At 39.7% G+C, this 16,978-nt stretch overlaps 1 protein-coding gene and 1 long non-coding RNA gene across 3 annotated transcripts in view; one reads left to right on the forward strand and one right to left on the reverse strand.

Annotated features, from left to right (window-relative positions):
• The window catches only part of SLC35A3 (solute carrier family 35 member A3), a 44,706-nt gene extending 29,383 nt beyond the window's left edge, over positions 1-15,323 (reverse strand). The window contains exon 1 of one of the 2 annotated variants that reach the window (XM_040626994.1): positions 15,169-15,323. Coding sequence is in view for 1 of the 2 variants with exons in the window: in XM_008697673.2 (XP_008695895.1) it covers positions 14,678-14,785 (108 nt within the window). In the remaining variant the exon portion in view is untranslated. Of the gene's footprint in view, positions 1-14,677; positions 15,027-15,168 lie in introns of those variants that run through there. The other variant, XM_008697673.2, reaches the window with a different exon arrangement.
• LOC121102054 lies at positions 4,167-13,214 on the forward strand. Its single transcript, XR_005834096.1, has 3 exons — positions 4,167-4,214; positions 6,335-6,427; positions 12,805-13,214. It is a non-coding gene; the product is annotated as an uncharacterized LOC121102054 (long non-coding RNA).
• Positions 15,324-16,978: the final 1,655 nt, after the last annotated feature.

A 16,978-nucleotide genomic window follows, 5' to 3' on the forward strand; every position in this document is an offset into this window, starting at 1 on the left:
CTTAAAGACTACTAAGTACCTAAGAAATTCTGCATATCAATTTTCCTTCAACTGTAAAAATAAAAGCCTAAATTTCTTAATTTACAGTTTTTAGAGTAAGTTATATTTACATTTTATAAACACTAGTTCTGAAATATACTCCCTAAGTACAATATAATAATCTACTAGAGGTTAATGACATTAAATAGAGTACATACGAAAACACACAAATTACAAAGTGCTAGGCAAATATCAGTTCACGTTATACGCTACTCAGAAACAGTTACTGGTAAAAGCAGATCTTTTAAGATTTTCCCAAGTAAATGAACAGAAAAAGTAAATAAATACATACAAAAATACTCACCTCCGTTGCAATTTTTTGCCCACTGTCTTCCATGATGCCAAACTTTAAAACTGCAACCTATAACTGTATGCTAAATAATGACAAATTCATCACAACTGCCTTTACTTCTGACACTGGCATTTATACATCTTCCTTTCAAACTACCTCAGAAGTAGCCACAGCATTTCCTAAAAGTAACAGCAATATGTCATACTTGAAATCCATAATAATAACCTTGCGGAAAATCCAAAAATTTTATTTTTTATAAAAGTGAAAGAAAAACGAGTCAAAGATAATTTACACTATCTGTATAATCAATTTTGTTTCTATGATAGAAATAACTTCCACTAAGTTAGTTCAGTTTTAAGTGCAAAGCACAATCCTGCTCAGTAACACTTAATACTCAACTCTTTACTATCTCAGGTTCCTATTACATTCTAAGTAAAACAACTTTTCATTGTTTCTCCTTTCCTTTCTTCCTCAATGTGTCAGGTGTCTGTTTACATAAGGCAAATATCGCCTGTATGTAAATTACAGTACCGTCAATTTTTAACTTGTTCTTTCACTACTGCAGAATTTCCATTCTTCCATTCAGTTAAATCGATAATACTCAAATATTTCTTCAACTATACAAATATAAGACCTATTTGCATTCTAATTTTTAGATTAAAAATTGTTCGGTATTATTGTACTCTCTACATAATGTCAGTAATTTGGAAAACAATGATCTAGTAAGTATAGCTCTAAGATCCCTTTGAATGTGTTGTGCTTCACCCTCCCATTTCCCCATCTCTGCGCTATGTTGCTCTACCGCTTTCTGCTATGGCCATTTCCTCCACTTACAGCTAAAGGCAGAAGTTAAAGATATTCTTTAAAAAAAAAAAGTTAAAGCTATTCTAAAGAGAATAGAAACTAGTATAAAAGCCAGGTAGGGTCCACAGACACTAACCATTAGTAAATGTTCAAGACCAAGGAGACTGAAGGCAGAAGTGAAAAATAAAGGTATCCTATGATTCTCCACAACTTGTCATCCATTTTTAATACACAATGCTCAGGCATTGTGATGAAAATTCAGTACACAATGATGAACGAGACAAATATAGTTCTGTTTCTTCATGAAGTTTATCCTGTAACTTGGAAGACACAAACAACTCAAGAAATAGTACAAGTATGTAAACTGCTATGACATAAGGTGCAAGAGAAAAATATCATAGGAAAATGATACCTTCGTCAACTTAGTTAAACTCAAACATATTTCCCAAAGTCCCTTACTCTGTATGGTGCTAGGTTAGAATTGGCTAAACACAAAGTCTGCACAAATCTTGGGAGACAGAGTGACACAAGAGCCAGTACTCTCAGAAAATACTCAGGGTTAAATGTGGTAAAACAGAAAGAATTAGGTTCCAGTTATCCTCACTCTTCCCCGAGCTAGGTCAGCTCTTCCTCACAACTGCTGAGCCTGCTGCACAGAAGCGGGCTCATGCTCTCCACCTGACTCTTGACTGTGGACAGAAAAAGACAGCTACACAGAGAGGGACAGCTTTCTATACACCTTACCACCAGCTCCATTACATGGTCCTATTCTGGCTATAGGACATGCCTTGCTTCTTAGATTCCTTTGAAAGTTCTGACTTGTGTACTCACACTAGTCTTTCAGGACAGCTGCTTTTCGTGACTTTTCAGTAATCCTCCAACACTCTCTCTTTTTCCCCCCCAACACTCTCTTTTTAGACCTTTACTTCCCCTGCTTTTCCCACAACTGTGAAAGGTCTTAGTCCTATCATAAATCCCTTATTCTATAATATTGAAGGGTTCTGTTTCTCTATTGACCCCTGATACAGTGTTTGGTACCAAATGTGGTTCTAGGGTAACAGAACCACAATGATAGTAATTTGGAATCAGTTTTCTGATCTGAGTAGATTTAAGGCCATTAATGACCCTATTACCAGTGGTAAAGGAGACACTGGTAGTTGTTCATCATGCTAAGGCAAAAATTACTTAAACTATCACCTGTAAATACCTACAATCGACATTAGGTTTTGGGTGATCAAAGAGTTGCTGCCACAAACATTTTACTGGAAATTGGCATATAATGGTGTTCAAGTGTTGCTTTTAAAATAACTAGAAAACTTGGAGAAAGAAAATAATGAACTTGAGACCCTAAATTCACAGCCCATGGTCCAGGTAAGGTATCAGAAAGCTTCTATCACTGCCCTAAAACGACTTATCTCTTTTAGCTACAGTCAGTATTTCTGAAACAAATCCAGAAAATAAATCTGAAAACTGATCCTGTCATGGGCTTGAAATAAAAAGCAAACTGAAGGGCGCCTAGGTGGCTCAGTTGGTTAAGTGTCTGCCTTTGCCTCAAGTCATAATCCTCAGGTCTGGGGACTGAGCCCTGCTTTGGGCTCCCTGCTCAGCGGGGAGTCTGCTTCTCCCTCTGCCTCTCCTCCTGTTCCTGTTCTCTTGCTTTCTTTCATATAAATGTATAAAATCTTAAAAAAAAAAAAAAAGCAAATTGAGTTTACAATTTCATAGGGTCCCAGAATCCTATACTCTACACATTTTTACAATCTCTCCATCCTAGCACATGTCCAGACATTAGAATATGCCTGAGGATTGTAGTAGGCTACATAATGGCCCCCAAACATATAGGTCCTAATCCCAGAACCTGTAAATGTTACTTTATTTGGGAAAGAGGATTTTGCAAATGAAATTAAGTTAAGGATCTTGAGATGGGAAGATTATCCTGGATTAGCTAAATGGGCCCTAAACACCAACACAAGTGTCCTTATAAAAGACAGACAGAAAAGGAGAACACAAATATTCAAGAAGAGAAGACAGTGTGAAGATGGATCCAGAGAGAGATGTGAAGATGCTGGCCTTGCAGACTAGTGGTACAGCCACAAACCAAGGAAGACGGGCAACCACCAGAAGCTGGAAGAGAAAAGAATTGATTTTTCCTTAGAGCCTCCAGAGGGAGCACAGGTAGCCCTGCTGACACTTTGATTATCAGCCTAGTGATACTGATTTTGGATTTCTGGCATCCAGAATTCTGGAAGAATATATTTCTCTTAATTTAAGCAACTAATATGGGATAATTGGTTATAGCAGCCACAGGAAATCAATACAAGTATCTGTATTTTTAAAATTTAATTGTTCTACATTCTATGTCTACCTAGGCAGAAACCATTTAAAATGTTTAGGAGGAAGATGGTTAAAATTAAGTTTTCCGTACTCACAAGAATTAATCAGTTACCAAGAAAACTGGCTTACACCGAAGAGTGCATACAACAGTTCCTTTCACATAGTTTGCGCTGTGCTTAATAAATATTATTTAAAATAAATGCCAGACTCAGTAAAAAAATCAAGGATACCAAGCAAGTGAGATATCACTCTAGTGATGTTCTGTCATGGAAAATTTGAAGCCCACCCACTTGGTTCACAAAACTAAATGGTTAATAATAACATTTCTATAGCGAAGGTAAGGACTTGACCAATGTTACAAAGTAATTCTACTAATGCTTATTTTTGAAAACATCAATTTCTTTGCTATTTTAAAGGACATAAAAGGCAAAAGAAAGTACAGATTATTACTACTTTTATTCATGTCTTTGTTTTTATAACCTAAAATATTAGTAGCAGTAATCAGATAAAGTTTATAATCTAGAAAACAATTTCCAATTTAAAATTTTCTGTTCGCACCAGACTATGCTCAAATTGACTCCTTTATTCTTTTTATAAGACTTTATTTACTTATTTGACAGAGAGACAGAGAGCATGCACAAGCAGGATCCCTGCAGAGCAGAGAGCCCCATGTGGGGCTGGATCCCAGGACCCTGGGATCATGACCTGAGCTGAAGACAGACGTTTAACCGACTGAGCCACCCAGGTACCCCAAATCGACTCCTTTAAATATGATTTATTGCACAGTTTGAGGTGTACTATGTGTGTCAAAACATGCTATCTAAAACATACCTATCTATATGCAGAAAGTCAAACATAATACAATCATTCTATAAGATAGTGTTGTTCCCCAAGTACTAACATTAGTAACAGGGTTCTAGCATTTTTTCAAATGTTTAAGAATTAAAATATACCAGGATAATTAGGAATAATGTTTAGCTATTTATTTAATTCAGCCTGAGGATAAACCTGAAAAATCAGGGGCCTTATGATGTTTTCCTTTTTTTTTTTTTTTAAAGGTTTCGTTTTAATTTGTCAGAGAGCTAGGGAGCGCACACAAGCAGGGGGAGTGGCAGGCAGAGGGAGAGCAAGCTCTCTGATGAGCAAGGAGCCTGCCCAGGCGGCACTCTCGATCCCAGAACCCTGGGATCATGATCCTAGGAACAAGACCTGATCGGAAGGCAGGCGCTCAATCAACTGAAACACCCAGGCATCCCAAGATGTTTTTCTCTGTAGCACTCACAAATGGTAAACATTCTAGAAAAATGTTTAAAATAATTTATCTAAAACTTAATAGAACATATAGAATTAGCTGGTATTTATGGATTTATGGTCTAACAGATTGTCAAGGACAAAAAATTTTTTGAACTCTAGCTACTAACTGTGCTTGCGTAATTAATGGAAGATTGCCACCCTCCCCTAAGGACAAAATTCCACTGTTAGAATTCAAATGCTATGTAGTGGTTGGTTTTTTTTTTTGGTTTAACCACCACCCTTTCTAAACAGGAAACTGCCACCACTCCCCGGCTACATAAACTCATAAACTACACTGATTATGAGTACATTTCAATTATGCCTGTTCAGTATTTACTGTTCAAGTCTCCTGTCATTCTGCCTCCCAACGGATGGGACAGCCTTCAGATTCTCACAACTCTAACCTCCAAAAAGCTGATTATCTTACTAAAATGTAGATCTGATCACATTCCTTCTCTTTTTGTAAAGTTTAACTAACTCCCTACCCATTGAAGATATAAACTCACATAAAACAGTCCCTCACAATCTGACCCCAACCTAAATTCTCTGCCATAAACTATGACCTGTCTCAAACAATTTTTCTTCATTCATTCTTTGAAGAAATACCCCTTTTTAAAAAAATACTCTTTCCTTGGGGCACCTGGGTTGCTCAGTCAGTTAAACATCCAACTCTTGATCTCAGTTCAGGTCTTGATCACAGGGTCGTGCATTCAAGCTCCAAGCTGGGCTTGGAGCCTAATTTAAAAATAAAATTTTTTTTAATTATAAATTTTCTTTCCTCTTCTTTACCTGTAGAATCTCTCATCTTGTATCAAAATACAAGTCTGCTCTCAGTGAAGTTTTCCTAAGTTTCAAGCAGACTAAATAAAATCTTTAAAAAAAAAAAAAGACACATCTGAGAATACAAATTATAACCATATCAAATATAACTGGAGCAGCGTAAAGAGTGTATGTAGAACCTAGGGCCAATTATTTGACCTGTCTGACCTTTATTATTCTCATCTATAAAATTGGGGTAAAAGGAAATAGATTATGCCACTTGCAAAATACGCCACTTTCGCATATTAGTTATTTCGAGCTGTAGGTACTTAAAAAACAGCAAATGCAGGGGAGGCTTTCCCCAAACCTCCCTTTTATGCCTAAAAATAAATCCTCTACAATCAACTCAGTTGTCATAAATCCCCTCCCCAGAGGAGTTTCATCAACCAGGAAGGACTGACTCACTACAGAAGAGCAGATTAGAAGTTAACACTATACCCAGATAAACCTTGCTACAAACTATCTTACCTCTTAATCTATTCTTCTAAGGGTCCATTCATATTTCCTAAAAATCACTTCTTTTCCCCTAAGAGGCCTACATTTCCCTTCCCTTCTCCCTCTCAGAATATATTTAATCCTGAATTCTAAAGCTACTCCTTTGAGTTACTCACTTCCTCTGAATGTGTACCTTGTATACATGGAGAACATATGTTAATAAGCCTCTGTTTTTCTCTTGTTAATCTGTCTTTTATTATAAGGGCTTTGGCTAGGAACTCAGAAGATCAGAGAGAAAATTATTTTCTTCTCCTACAGTTTCTGGTGACAAAGGATGGGATTGCTGAGATACCCTGCGCACTCTAGAGCTCGCAGATGGGACCCCGAAGAACTGGCAGAAGCCAGAGATGGGTAAGAATTCTTACCAAATCAGCTCTCCTTGATCTGTCTGTAATGCCCAGTTAAGAGAAGAAGGTAAAATTTCATACTGTCCCTTCTTTTCCGGAAATCAGATTAGCAGAAGAAAAACATTTGTAAGTATTAGTTCTCTGAATTAAGATTCTTGGGAATTTGATTTTGGGGTACCCGCTAGTTACTGATCCTTGCCTCCCAAAGTGCAGCTATTACTTCCCTATTTGTCTCATTTTGTGCCTTAAAAATTTGGCTTGGCTTTCTGCCTGCCTGGGGCATGAGGGTTATTGGTTCTTGGGTGTGCAAGTGGCTCAACCATCAGGTTAGCGAGTCATAAAAACATGGAGTAAGAAAATATAAAAATACAGGGGCACCTGGGTGGCACAGCGGTTAAGCCTCTGCCTTCGGCTCAGGGCGTGATCTCGGCGTTGTGGGATCGAGCCCCACATCAGGCTCCTCCGCTAGGAGCCTGCTTCTTCCTCTCCCACTCCCCCTGCTTGTGTTCCCTTTCTCACTGGCTGTCTCTATCTCTGTCGAATAAATAAATAAAAATCTTAAAAAAAAAAAAAGAAAAAGAAAATATAAAAATACAGAATATAGAATAGAAGCTGGACAGAAATGTGGGTTGCACATTGGAAGCTAGCTTTTGGAAGCTAGCATCCTACTGACTGTTGCCAGTTGTGGGGGGTTGGGATGAAATGGGGACATGTTGTCTCTTTCTTTTGGCTATCTTTAGTAGTGGTTCTGGACCTTGGAAGGGCTGAATCTTTTCTACCTTTTCTGAGGATGTCTCCTGCATCACAGTTAAGTCAGAAAAGGTTTATTGGTTTTGGTTTTGAGTTACTCTATAGGTTTACCTTTGGTTTTAAAAAAAAAAAGAAAAAAATTTTTTGAAAAAATATTTTTAAAAAGGAGTTCAGTACTGCCAGTGATATTTACTGTTTGTCCCAGCTGAAACCTGATAATAAGGCATTTTAAAGGATTTTTTAAAGGAGCTCTATGGTCAAGTTAGTTTAATTGGAAGCTGGTATTTGCAACTTGATGGGAGCTATTTGTTTTTTAAGGCCTCTCTGTTCTATTTCATCTTATTCTTCCCATGGGAACTTTTCAGTCCATTGAAATCCTCTTCTTGAACCCCTGCTGGCTATATTCTCTGCCAACTCTATCTCCCTGTTGGCATGATTTTGCTGAGGATAATCTAGAACTTCACTGGCTTCTTTGGGAAATCTAAGTTCTTCCCAAACTGGCTCCTCTAAGACCTCTCTCCCTTCCCATTGCTTCTGCTCCTTCTTCCTCCTATAGCCAACTTCAATCTTCCATTCAGTTCCCTTGAATCCTTCAGGCCCCTATCTCCTCCATGCCTCGGTCCACCCCTGCAAGACTTCTCCCTTCCCACTTCGGCCCTCAGATGTCCAAAGTTACTTGAACTTTAAGCCCCCTATCCTCCATCAGGTGCTCTATGACAGTTAGAGACAACTACCCTGACACTGAAAATGGAAAGGGAGCTATTTGAATACTGGGCAAATGAACAATCTTAAATAAAAGTCTTCTCAGGGCACCTGGCTGGCTCAGTCAGAGAAGTGTGTGACTCTTGATCTCAGGGTCATAAGTTCAAGCCCCATGTTGGGTGTAGAGATTACTGAAATAAATACTTGGGGAAAAAAGTCTTTTCAACAAATATTGGTAAAAAGGTTTAGTCATCTGAGCAGATAACCTTATCTTATTCCATCTGCCAGAAACACAATTTGGATCCAACTGTTCTTTTATATAAACTAGTGAGTTTTCTATTATTGTACCTGACACATGGCTAAGAATTTTTTAAAAAGCTCTAAGATCTTGTTTCTGTTTGTCTGTATGTTTTAGATGTGTGATATTTTTCTACTTCTAGATGGTCTTGCCAAAAGTTGCTTGTAAAAGAGTTCAATTTAATTAAGTTATGGAAAAAGGAGTACTATATTAATTTAATATTCTCTGAGAGAAATACAGAAACTAACACAAATGTTTTTAAGTTCACATGACTCAGGTAATCTTTGGCAAATGAGAATATTGTTGGTTTAGCTAAAACAACAAGAACAACAATAAAAAACAAACAAAAAAATGGATATATCTCCAAAGTTGTCAGCATTAAATATAATGGAGACATACGGCTTTTCTACCTGAATTTACGAGTCAAATAAGCACGCATTATTTCTATATTATAAAATCTGTCAGCAAGAAAAATAGTAAGATGGCTAGCTGCGTAATGTCTCATGAAATCTTCATGAGTAATCAAAACGTATTTGCTTAAAACAAGTGAATTAAATAAATGTAAAAGTTTAAATGTAAAAAAAATTTAAAATATAAAAATTTGGGGCGCCTGGGTGGCTCAGTCATTGGGCATCTGCCTTAGGCTCAGGTCATGATCCCAGAGTCCTGCGATGGAGCCCAGAGTCAGTCTCCCTGCTCAGCGAGAAGCCTGCTTCTCCCTCTCCAACTCCTCCCTGCTTGTGTTCCCTCTCTCGCTGTCTCTCTCTGTCAAATAAATGAATAAATAAAATTCATAAATGAACTTTTCAACAATAATTATTTTTTATAATATGTCTGCTTGAAATAGTTCCCAAATCTTTTTGGTAACTCATGTCCTTACAGTTTTGCGAAGTCAAGTTAAATGATGGATATTCAGTGAATATATGTATCATTCCACATAGGGCAAAATACTGAAACATTAATTACTGAATGTGAGTTAATCTATTTTTGGCCTCTTATAACAAACCAACCAAGCAGCAGCAGCTCTTTCTGCCCATGGGTCCTATCCCCGTGTTTAATAAAGCCACCATTTTGCACCAAAAAAAAAAAAAAGCAACCAGAGATATTTGGGTCTGTTCGTAAACATGTTTTGTGCCATATTGAAAAAACTGGACCATGAAGAAGTATGTATCTGTAGAAATTAGGCAATGAAGTATTCATAAATTTGCCAATGTTAATGTGGGGGCACCTGACTGGCTCAGTCAGTAGAGCATGTGACTCTTGAACTTCGGGTTGTAAGTTCGAGCCCCACACTGGGTGTGGAGATTACTTAAAAAAAAAAAAAAAAAAAAAAAAAGAGGGGGTGGTTGTAGTGCACCCTCTGAGTTAACCAGAATGTTGGTGTATGACAAACATTTCACAATTACTTACTTCCTAGTTTTCACTAGAACTAAGGTTTCTAAGACTTAAGAATTCTAATTAATATATGTAATTGAAATATTAGAAATAAGGGGGGGAACTCTGTATACAAGGGAAGTAGATGTGTTCTAGTATGAAAAACTATGAGATACGGAGTTAGGTTTTGTCAAGGGGAAAAAAAAAGGAGTAATTTTGTCCTAAAGTAGGATAATTGGTTGTTCCAAAATGAGAAAGAGCAAAACAAAAGACAAAAACTAAATAGATACAGAAAGCTGGGAAGAGAGAGAGAAGAAACTTATTTTGAGTGGTCAAGTGGCTAAAATTGAATGCATTAATTATAAGGGTTATAAAAACAAGCCTTAATATCAAAAGTACATTCATGTAAAAATGGAATTGAGTCTTTTTTAAAAAAAAGAGTTTATTTATTTGACAGAGAGAAAGAGAAGCAGAGGGAGAGGGAGAAGCAGACTCCCCACTGAGCAGGGAGCCTGACACTGGCTGGATCTCAGGACCCCAGGATCATGACCTAACCCGAAGGCAGACGCTTAACCGACTGAGTCACCCAGGCGCCCTATAACTGAGTCTTGTTTCTCCTTAAAGAACAAAGTTTTCTTGGACTGTAAGTCTACTCTTGATAAGATTGTAAAAGGTTTTCCTTTACTTTTTAAGTAACCTGCCTAGAAAACAAAGATTCTGTGTTTTATCAAAATAACTTCCTGTGCTTCCCATTTTATCAGGTCTTTGATTACTTAAGAAAACAGTCTTCTCTACTAAAAGAGCTAATATATATACACACACATGAAACTTTAGCTCTTTTAGCAAGTATATATATATATATATGTGTGTGTGTGTGTATATATATATATATATATATATATAAAACTATGTAACTCTCAGTACTTACTTTCAATGTTTGTTTGGTTTTTTTTTTAAGATTTTATTTATTCATTCGACAGAGAGACAGCCAGCGAGAGAGGGAACACAAGCAGGGGAAATGGGAGAGGAAGAAGCAGGCTCCCAGCAGAGGAGCCCGATGTGGGGCTCGATCCCAGATCGCTGGGATCATGCCCTGAGCCGAAGGCAGACGTTTAACGACTGTGCTACTCAGGCGCCCCTACTTTCAATGTTTTTGTCACCTTGGTTAAAAGGATTGTTACCCAGGACCTATGATCCTATTTAATCATGTGTTTTAAAACCTCTTAATATGTTTGGCAAAATTCCCGAAAGTCAAATCCTAAATGAAGTCTTTTGGACCTGGAACTCTGATTTGTTCCCGAGGGTCCCTGAAACATCTCAAAAGATTTGTTCTCTCTCCTTATAAAAAGAGAGCTGTCAAACTAATTAGGTTTACTTGATACGCCAAATTATACAGAAAGACTTGCTAAATGAGAAGTGATGTTTAACCTTCGTAGGTTGTATCTGTATGGGTGGATATTATTAATATTGTTCCAGAAATTGTATAAAATTTCTTAAAATCTGATATATCCCTGTATAATGTCATCAGTCATAATTCTAGTTATCATCTTAAAATACGTGTCACAGAAATAACCAAATATCCTTGTCAACTGCATTAGAATGAACTCTCATCAGATCTTTAACCATGGCCATTTTAAGTCTTTTGTCGTTTACAGTTATTTTTTTATACTAATGTTTCATGAACGCTTTTCCAAGCTGCTATGATCCAAAAATGCTTGTCTTCAAAAAGATTCATAGAAAGAATTCTGACAAGTACTCTAGAATACAGGTTTCTGACAACTTTAAGATCATATCATTGAACTGGGTAAGAATTTTCAGAATTCCATGGAAAAAAAACTGAGGGATTCATAAAACTACTAACCCAAGATCAAGCAAAACAAGAATTAAATGGGACTGAATAAACTGATGAGGATGATTATAATTTGAGTTTTTATTTGAAACACTGCTGGTTCCTTAACATTTTGTTTAAAAGGTTTAAGAAAGAGGTGCCTGGGTGGTCAGCCAGTTAAGCATCTGCCTTCAGCTCAGGTTGTGATCTCAGGGTCCTGGGATTGAGCCCCCAGTTGGGCTCTCTGCTCAACCAAGAGCCTGCTTCTTCCTCTCCCCTGCCCCTGCTCTCTGTGTCAAACAAATAAATAAAATCTTTGAAAAACAAAAAAATAAAAGATTTAAGGAAACCTGTTCTCTTAAGCTTTCTATGACTTAAAACAATTTGGTAAAGGATACCTTTGTAAACAAAATTGAAACATTTATCTTTTTCTCCTTACCTAATTCCTCCAGAATTCACAAACCCTTAGTATCTTTTGTTTCATGGCTATGTAGTTATTTGCATAAGTTCAATATGAATCTGTTCTCCTGTAACAAGACACAACTGGAAACACTGGCTGTACTGCCAAAGTTTTGACTGGAATGTCACATTTGAGAAGGATGGGTACAATATCAGATATGACCAGACAACTTTAAGAAACTAAGATTGACTTTATAGAGCCAATAAAGCCCCTTCTTGCTTTCAGGATTCTCAGTCTTATCAGGGGGGTAAGGAAGGTCAATTCCTGGCAGGCCCAAGAACCTCAGGATCTCCTAGGGACCTCTAGGAGAGAGAAGACAGGAATTCACCCAAATCTAAAGGTATTGGAGGCAAAGTCTGATGGTGAGTCCTTAGCTTGGCTTCCTAGCCTTGAGAAGCTTTTAGAAGTCCACTTGGAGGGGCGCCTGGGTAGCACAGTCGTTAAGCGTCTGCCTTCGGCTCAGGGCATGATCCCAGTGTTCCGGGAACGAGTCCCACATCGGGCTCCTCCGCTGGGAGCCTGCTTCTTCCTCTCCCACTCCCCTGCTGTGTTCCCTCTCTCGCTGGCTGTCTCTCTGTCACATAAATAAATAAAATCTTTAAAAAAAAAAAAAAAAAAAGTCCACTTGGAGATTGCTTCTGAAAAGTTCCAGCAAGGCAGACTTTAAAAGAGCCTATATGGTTAATCACTATTCTTACATAAATAATCAAGCCAAGTTTAATGAAACTAGACTGATTTTACATGCAAATCAGTCTTACCGTGTTTATCTCTGGTAGAAATGGAGATGACTGTAGAGAAAAAAAAATTATGTTTCAGTAGCACACTATTGTGCAGATCAGATTCTAGACCTGTTTATTGTCCCTGAGGTTTTGTTATCTACCTATAAACTGGACTGGATCCTGAATTCCTCTAGTTTCCTCCAATAACTGGCTATCACTGTTCAAACTAACATTTCCAACTTTTTCCCAGCCTTCCAACTTGGAATCACTAAGACCAAAAACTGTCCTTTTGCTAAAGCCCTGTAAGCTGAAGCTGGACAACTGGATACAAGTTGAAATACAAGTGATCCTGGAGACAAGGATTAATTCTTGTGTGGTGGTGTAACCTTATTTTGGATTTTTATTAATTATCTTATATTTGAATTTGCCTTTCTGTTCCATGTTTGATCCTAGTAATAAATCTCTGAGGTAGTATAGATAAATTCCTCATCCATAGTAAAATGTAAATAAATAGTATAAAATTATAAAGCTTAGCACCCAAGAGAAAAAGAATATTTTGTACTAATGGTAGAATTCAGAAAGCTTTATAAGAAGGTGTCGACTTCCAATTATAAATAAAATAAGTAAGTCCTAGGGATACTGTACAGCATGGTGACTATAGTTAATAATACTATCATTAAAAGTTACTAAGAGAGGAGATTTTAAAAGGTCTTATCAGAAGAAAAAAGTGTGTTTACTATGTGTGGTGATGAACTTTAACTAGACTTATTGTGGCGATCATTCTGCAATATATACAAATATCGAATCATTATGTTGTAAACCTGAAACTAATACAATGTTATATGTCAATTGTATCTTAATAAGAAACATTTTTTAAAAAGAAGGTGGTATTTAAGGCATTAAAGAATAAGTAGAATCACAGCCTGGGTGGCTCCATGGGTTAGGCATCTGCCTTGGGCTCAGGCCATGATGGGGGGGTGTCCTGGGATTGAGCCCCAAGCCCCACGTAGGGCTCCTTGCTCAGCGGGGAGCCTCCTTCTCCCTCTCCCTTGGCCTGCTGCTCCCCATGCTTGTGTACACACACTCTCTATCTCTGTCTCTGTCAAATAAATAAATAAAATCTTAAAAAAAAAAAAAAGAATAAGTAGACTCTCTACAAAGATGGTAAGGAAGATCCTTGTAGAAGAAAGGATGCAAGCAAAAACCAAGGCAGGTAGGCATAGAGCATGTTCAGAAATAACATTTCCAAGTAACTACTGCAGTTTAGCTTTTTTAAAAAAAAAAAAGGATTATGTGGGATGAAGTAATTTAAAAAAATGAAAGGGACATATTGATCTGATTGGAGCTATGGACAGCTGCAATTCTGAAAGGTTTTGAATGGCACCCTAAATAATTTTAAATGTATTTTGGAACCAATAGAGGGTCACAGGGTATTTCTGAGGAAGAGTGACCAGGGACTGCATAAGCTCTCTATCTTTAAGAAGCAGTACGGAGGGGAGTGACTGGAAGGGGGACAGATTGAGGGAAACAAGTCCAGTTTGGAAGCCACTGTTAAGTGTAAATAAGAGGAGAGAAGTGCCACATTTAGCATGCAGGTAGCAGGGAATGAAAAAGGGGAGAAGCAAACTGAGACGCTGAGTAAGTAGAATCTACACTTAGGTGGAAATGTTAGGTAGGAAATGTTAGGCCCATTAATGTAAACTTAAAAGTCATTCCCTTAAAGGAAACAACCTGAGTTTACCAATGAAAATAAGAGCACCAAGTGAGAAACTACCGAATTTCATCTTTAACTATCAAAGTTGAATGTTGATTGAAAAACTCTTGATTCCATTTTCAAATACTACGTGTAACAGAACATAATAAAAGATTCAGTCTTTCTACTATAAAGTAATGAAATGTAAGTGGTTGGCTAAGCAAGGCCCATTTCAACATTCAATATCACTCTTTAATTCATTTGAACCAGCGTTCCTGAAAGGTGGTTAGTTGCCTAAATAAATGCTATTAAAATCCTCCCTTCCTCAACACTCAGAACCCTTCCCCCAACATACGCACGCGCGCACACACCTGTGCTGATAGGAATCTCACCTCGCTTCGGACAGCCCCTGCCTATGCACTAGCCTTACCGAGGTCAGCCCTTCCATCTCTTGAAGTCCCTGCGGCTTCTTGAGCGCAAGCTCCTCGTCCGGTGGATCGGCGCCTACCACAGGGTTACCCTCGGAGCCGGAGCTCATGGGACGCTCACCGGAGGAACGACGGTCGGCCGCGGCCGCCGGCCACTGGGCTCCGCACGCCCCAGGCTCGGAGGCACACAGCGCCGTTTTCAGTAGCTTGACACACCCCTTTCCTCGGGCCCTTTTCCTCCTCCACCCAGCACATTCCGCACGTCGTCCCTCGGAGGTACAACGTGTCACTTCATCCGCTCCCACCCGTGCTTAGCTCGACCCCGTCCCCTTCACTCCGACCGACTTTCCATCAGGCCCCGCACACCTTTTCCTCCTCCTCCTCCTCCTCCCGGAGCTGCACGGCCCCCCCGGCAGCCTCCCGCGCCCCCGCCGGCCGCTGCAGCAGCCTGCTGCCCTACGCCCGCCTCCCCCCGGGGGCGCCCCAAGCTCACCTCCCGCGCAGCTCCACCGGCTGCGCGCACCCTGGGCGGCGACTCAGCTCCGCCCGGCGCCCCAGGCTGTCCAGCCCGCTGGGTCCCCCGCGACCCCTGACGCGCTGAGCCGCCGGCTCCAGCCGCCTTCGCCGCCGCGAGCCTGGTGCGGCCCAGGCGTTTCCGGGTTCCCGCGGTCCCGTCCCCCAAATGCTCCGGCTTCCGCATCGGCCCGGGCAAACGCCGTTCCCGGCTCGGCTCTGGCGGACCCAGCTTGGCGCTTGCCAGCTCTGTCCCGAAGGCGAGGCACCCAGGCGGCTCGGTGGGCAGCCCCCGGTATAGGCTTCACGGTCGCGTCGCCGCCGGGGGCACTGGCTCCCGCTAGATGTGTGCGGGGTGGAAGAGTCAGACGGAGTGGCTCCCGCCTCGGGCTTCTGCGGGGCTGTCCAGTTGTGCAGGGTGCCAGGGTGTCCGACCGCGAAAGGAAAGGCAAAGTCCTTTGGGGCAAAGGACCCTGAGAGCGAGTGAAGAGGCGGATCCAGGAAACAAACAACCCCACTGCTAGGAATAGCTGTTACTGTCCCTGAAAATGGCATTAGCCCAGGTGCACGCTGCCAGCCGGGAGTCCAGAAGAAGGCTTGCTGAGTTGGAAGTGACCACTTCTCCCATCCTGGCCGAGACCTTGACTTTGAGGAGAGCCCAAGCTCTCTTAGTGCTATTAATCAGGAGAGGGGGAGGAACAACAGCAACAAGAGACAGATAGGGCCAGAGGATCTCAGAGACCTAAGGAACTAACCCCTTCCTGGCTTCACGCTTCCCTTACACAGCACTACCTTTTGAAGGCCTTCTGATATCTATTGGAAACCCTCCAACCACCGCAGCCCATTCTGATGATGGACAAGCTAAACTTAATATTCTAGGTCCAGTTTGATCATCAAATTGTAGGGCAGGATTATCCCTTTCCTCTTAACACAATGCCGCTATAAAGGAAGCCTGCATCTGTTTATACTGCACATGAGTAAAACTACCTCCACAGAGACAGAGAGCAGGAAGATAAAATTAAATAACTGTGTTAGAAAAGTAACTGGCTTTGGGGCGCCTGGGTAGCGCAGTCGTTAAGCATCTGCCTTAGGCTCAGGGCGTGATACTGGCGATCCGGGATCGGGATCGAGTCCCACATCGGGCTCCTCCGCTGGGAGCCTGATTCTTCCTCTCCCACTCCCCTGCTGTGTTCCCTCTCTCGCTGGCTGTCTGTCACATAAATAAATAAAATCTTAAAAAAAAAAAAAAAAGAAAAAGAACTGGCTTTAAAATTGTCTGTATTATGACCTTGAGAAAATCCCTGGATGTGGAAATTTATATTAGATCTTTATGTTTGTCCAAATACTTTGGAAACAAAATATGGCTGGGACAAAATAATAATAGCTGGGCACTATTCTAACATATCTATCTATCTATCTATCTATCTATATTTTTAATTCAAAAAATAGTAGGTACTCAGTAAATATGTGTGGTTGTAAGGGGAAAAAGAGATATAAATGTTTTAAAAACACACCAGCAGGAAAAAATATACCTTAAGACATGAATACATTTTTTAGATTAAAGAAAGATATTTCAGTTCACTCAGAAAGCTTTAAAGTGAGAAAAATGAGGAGTGGGAGCACTTATAATTATGAAAAAGTAACGTGTGTTTTGACATCTGGGACAGGCATGAAATTGAAAATGACCAAAACTCTATACAAACAAAAGCAATGATGAAAATAGAGGACCAAATTAAAAAAAAAAAAGAAAAAAAGAAAAGAAAAAGAAAATAGAAAGCCAAATATATGAA

Source organism: Ursus maritimus, unplaced genomic scaffold (genome assembly GCF_017311325.1).
Source record: "Ursus maritimus isolate PB19 unplaced genomic scaffold, ASM1731132v1 scaffold_12, whole genome shotgun sequence".
Taxonomy (NCBI): Eukaryota; Metazoa; Chordata; class Mammalia; order Carnivora; family Ursidae; genus Ursus; species Ursus maritimus.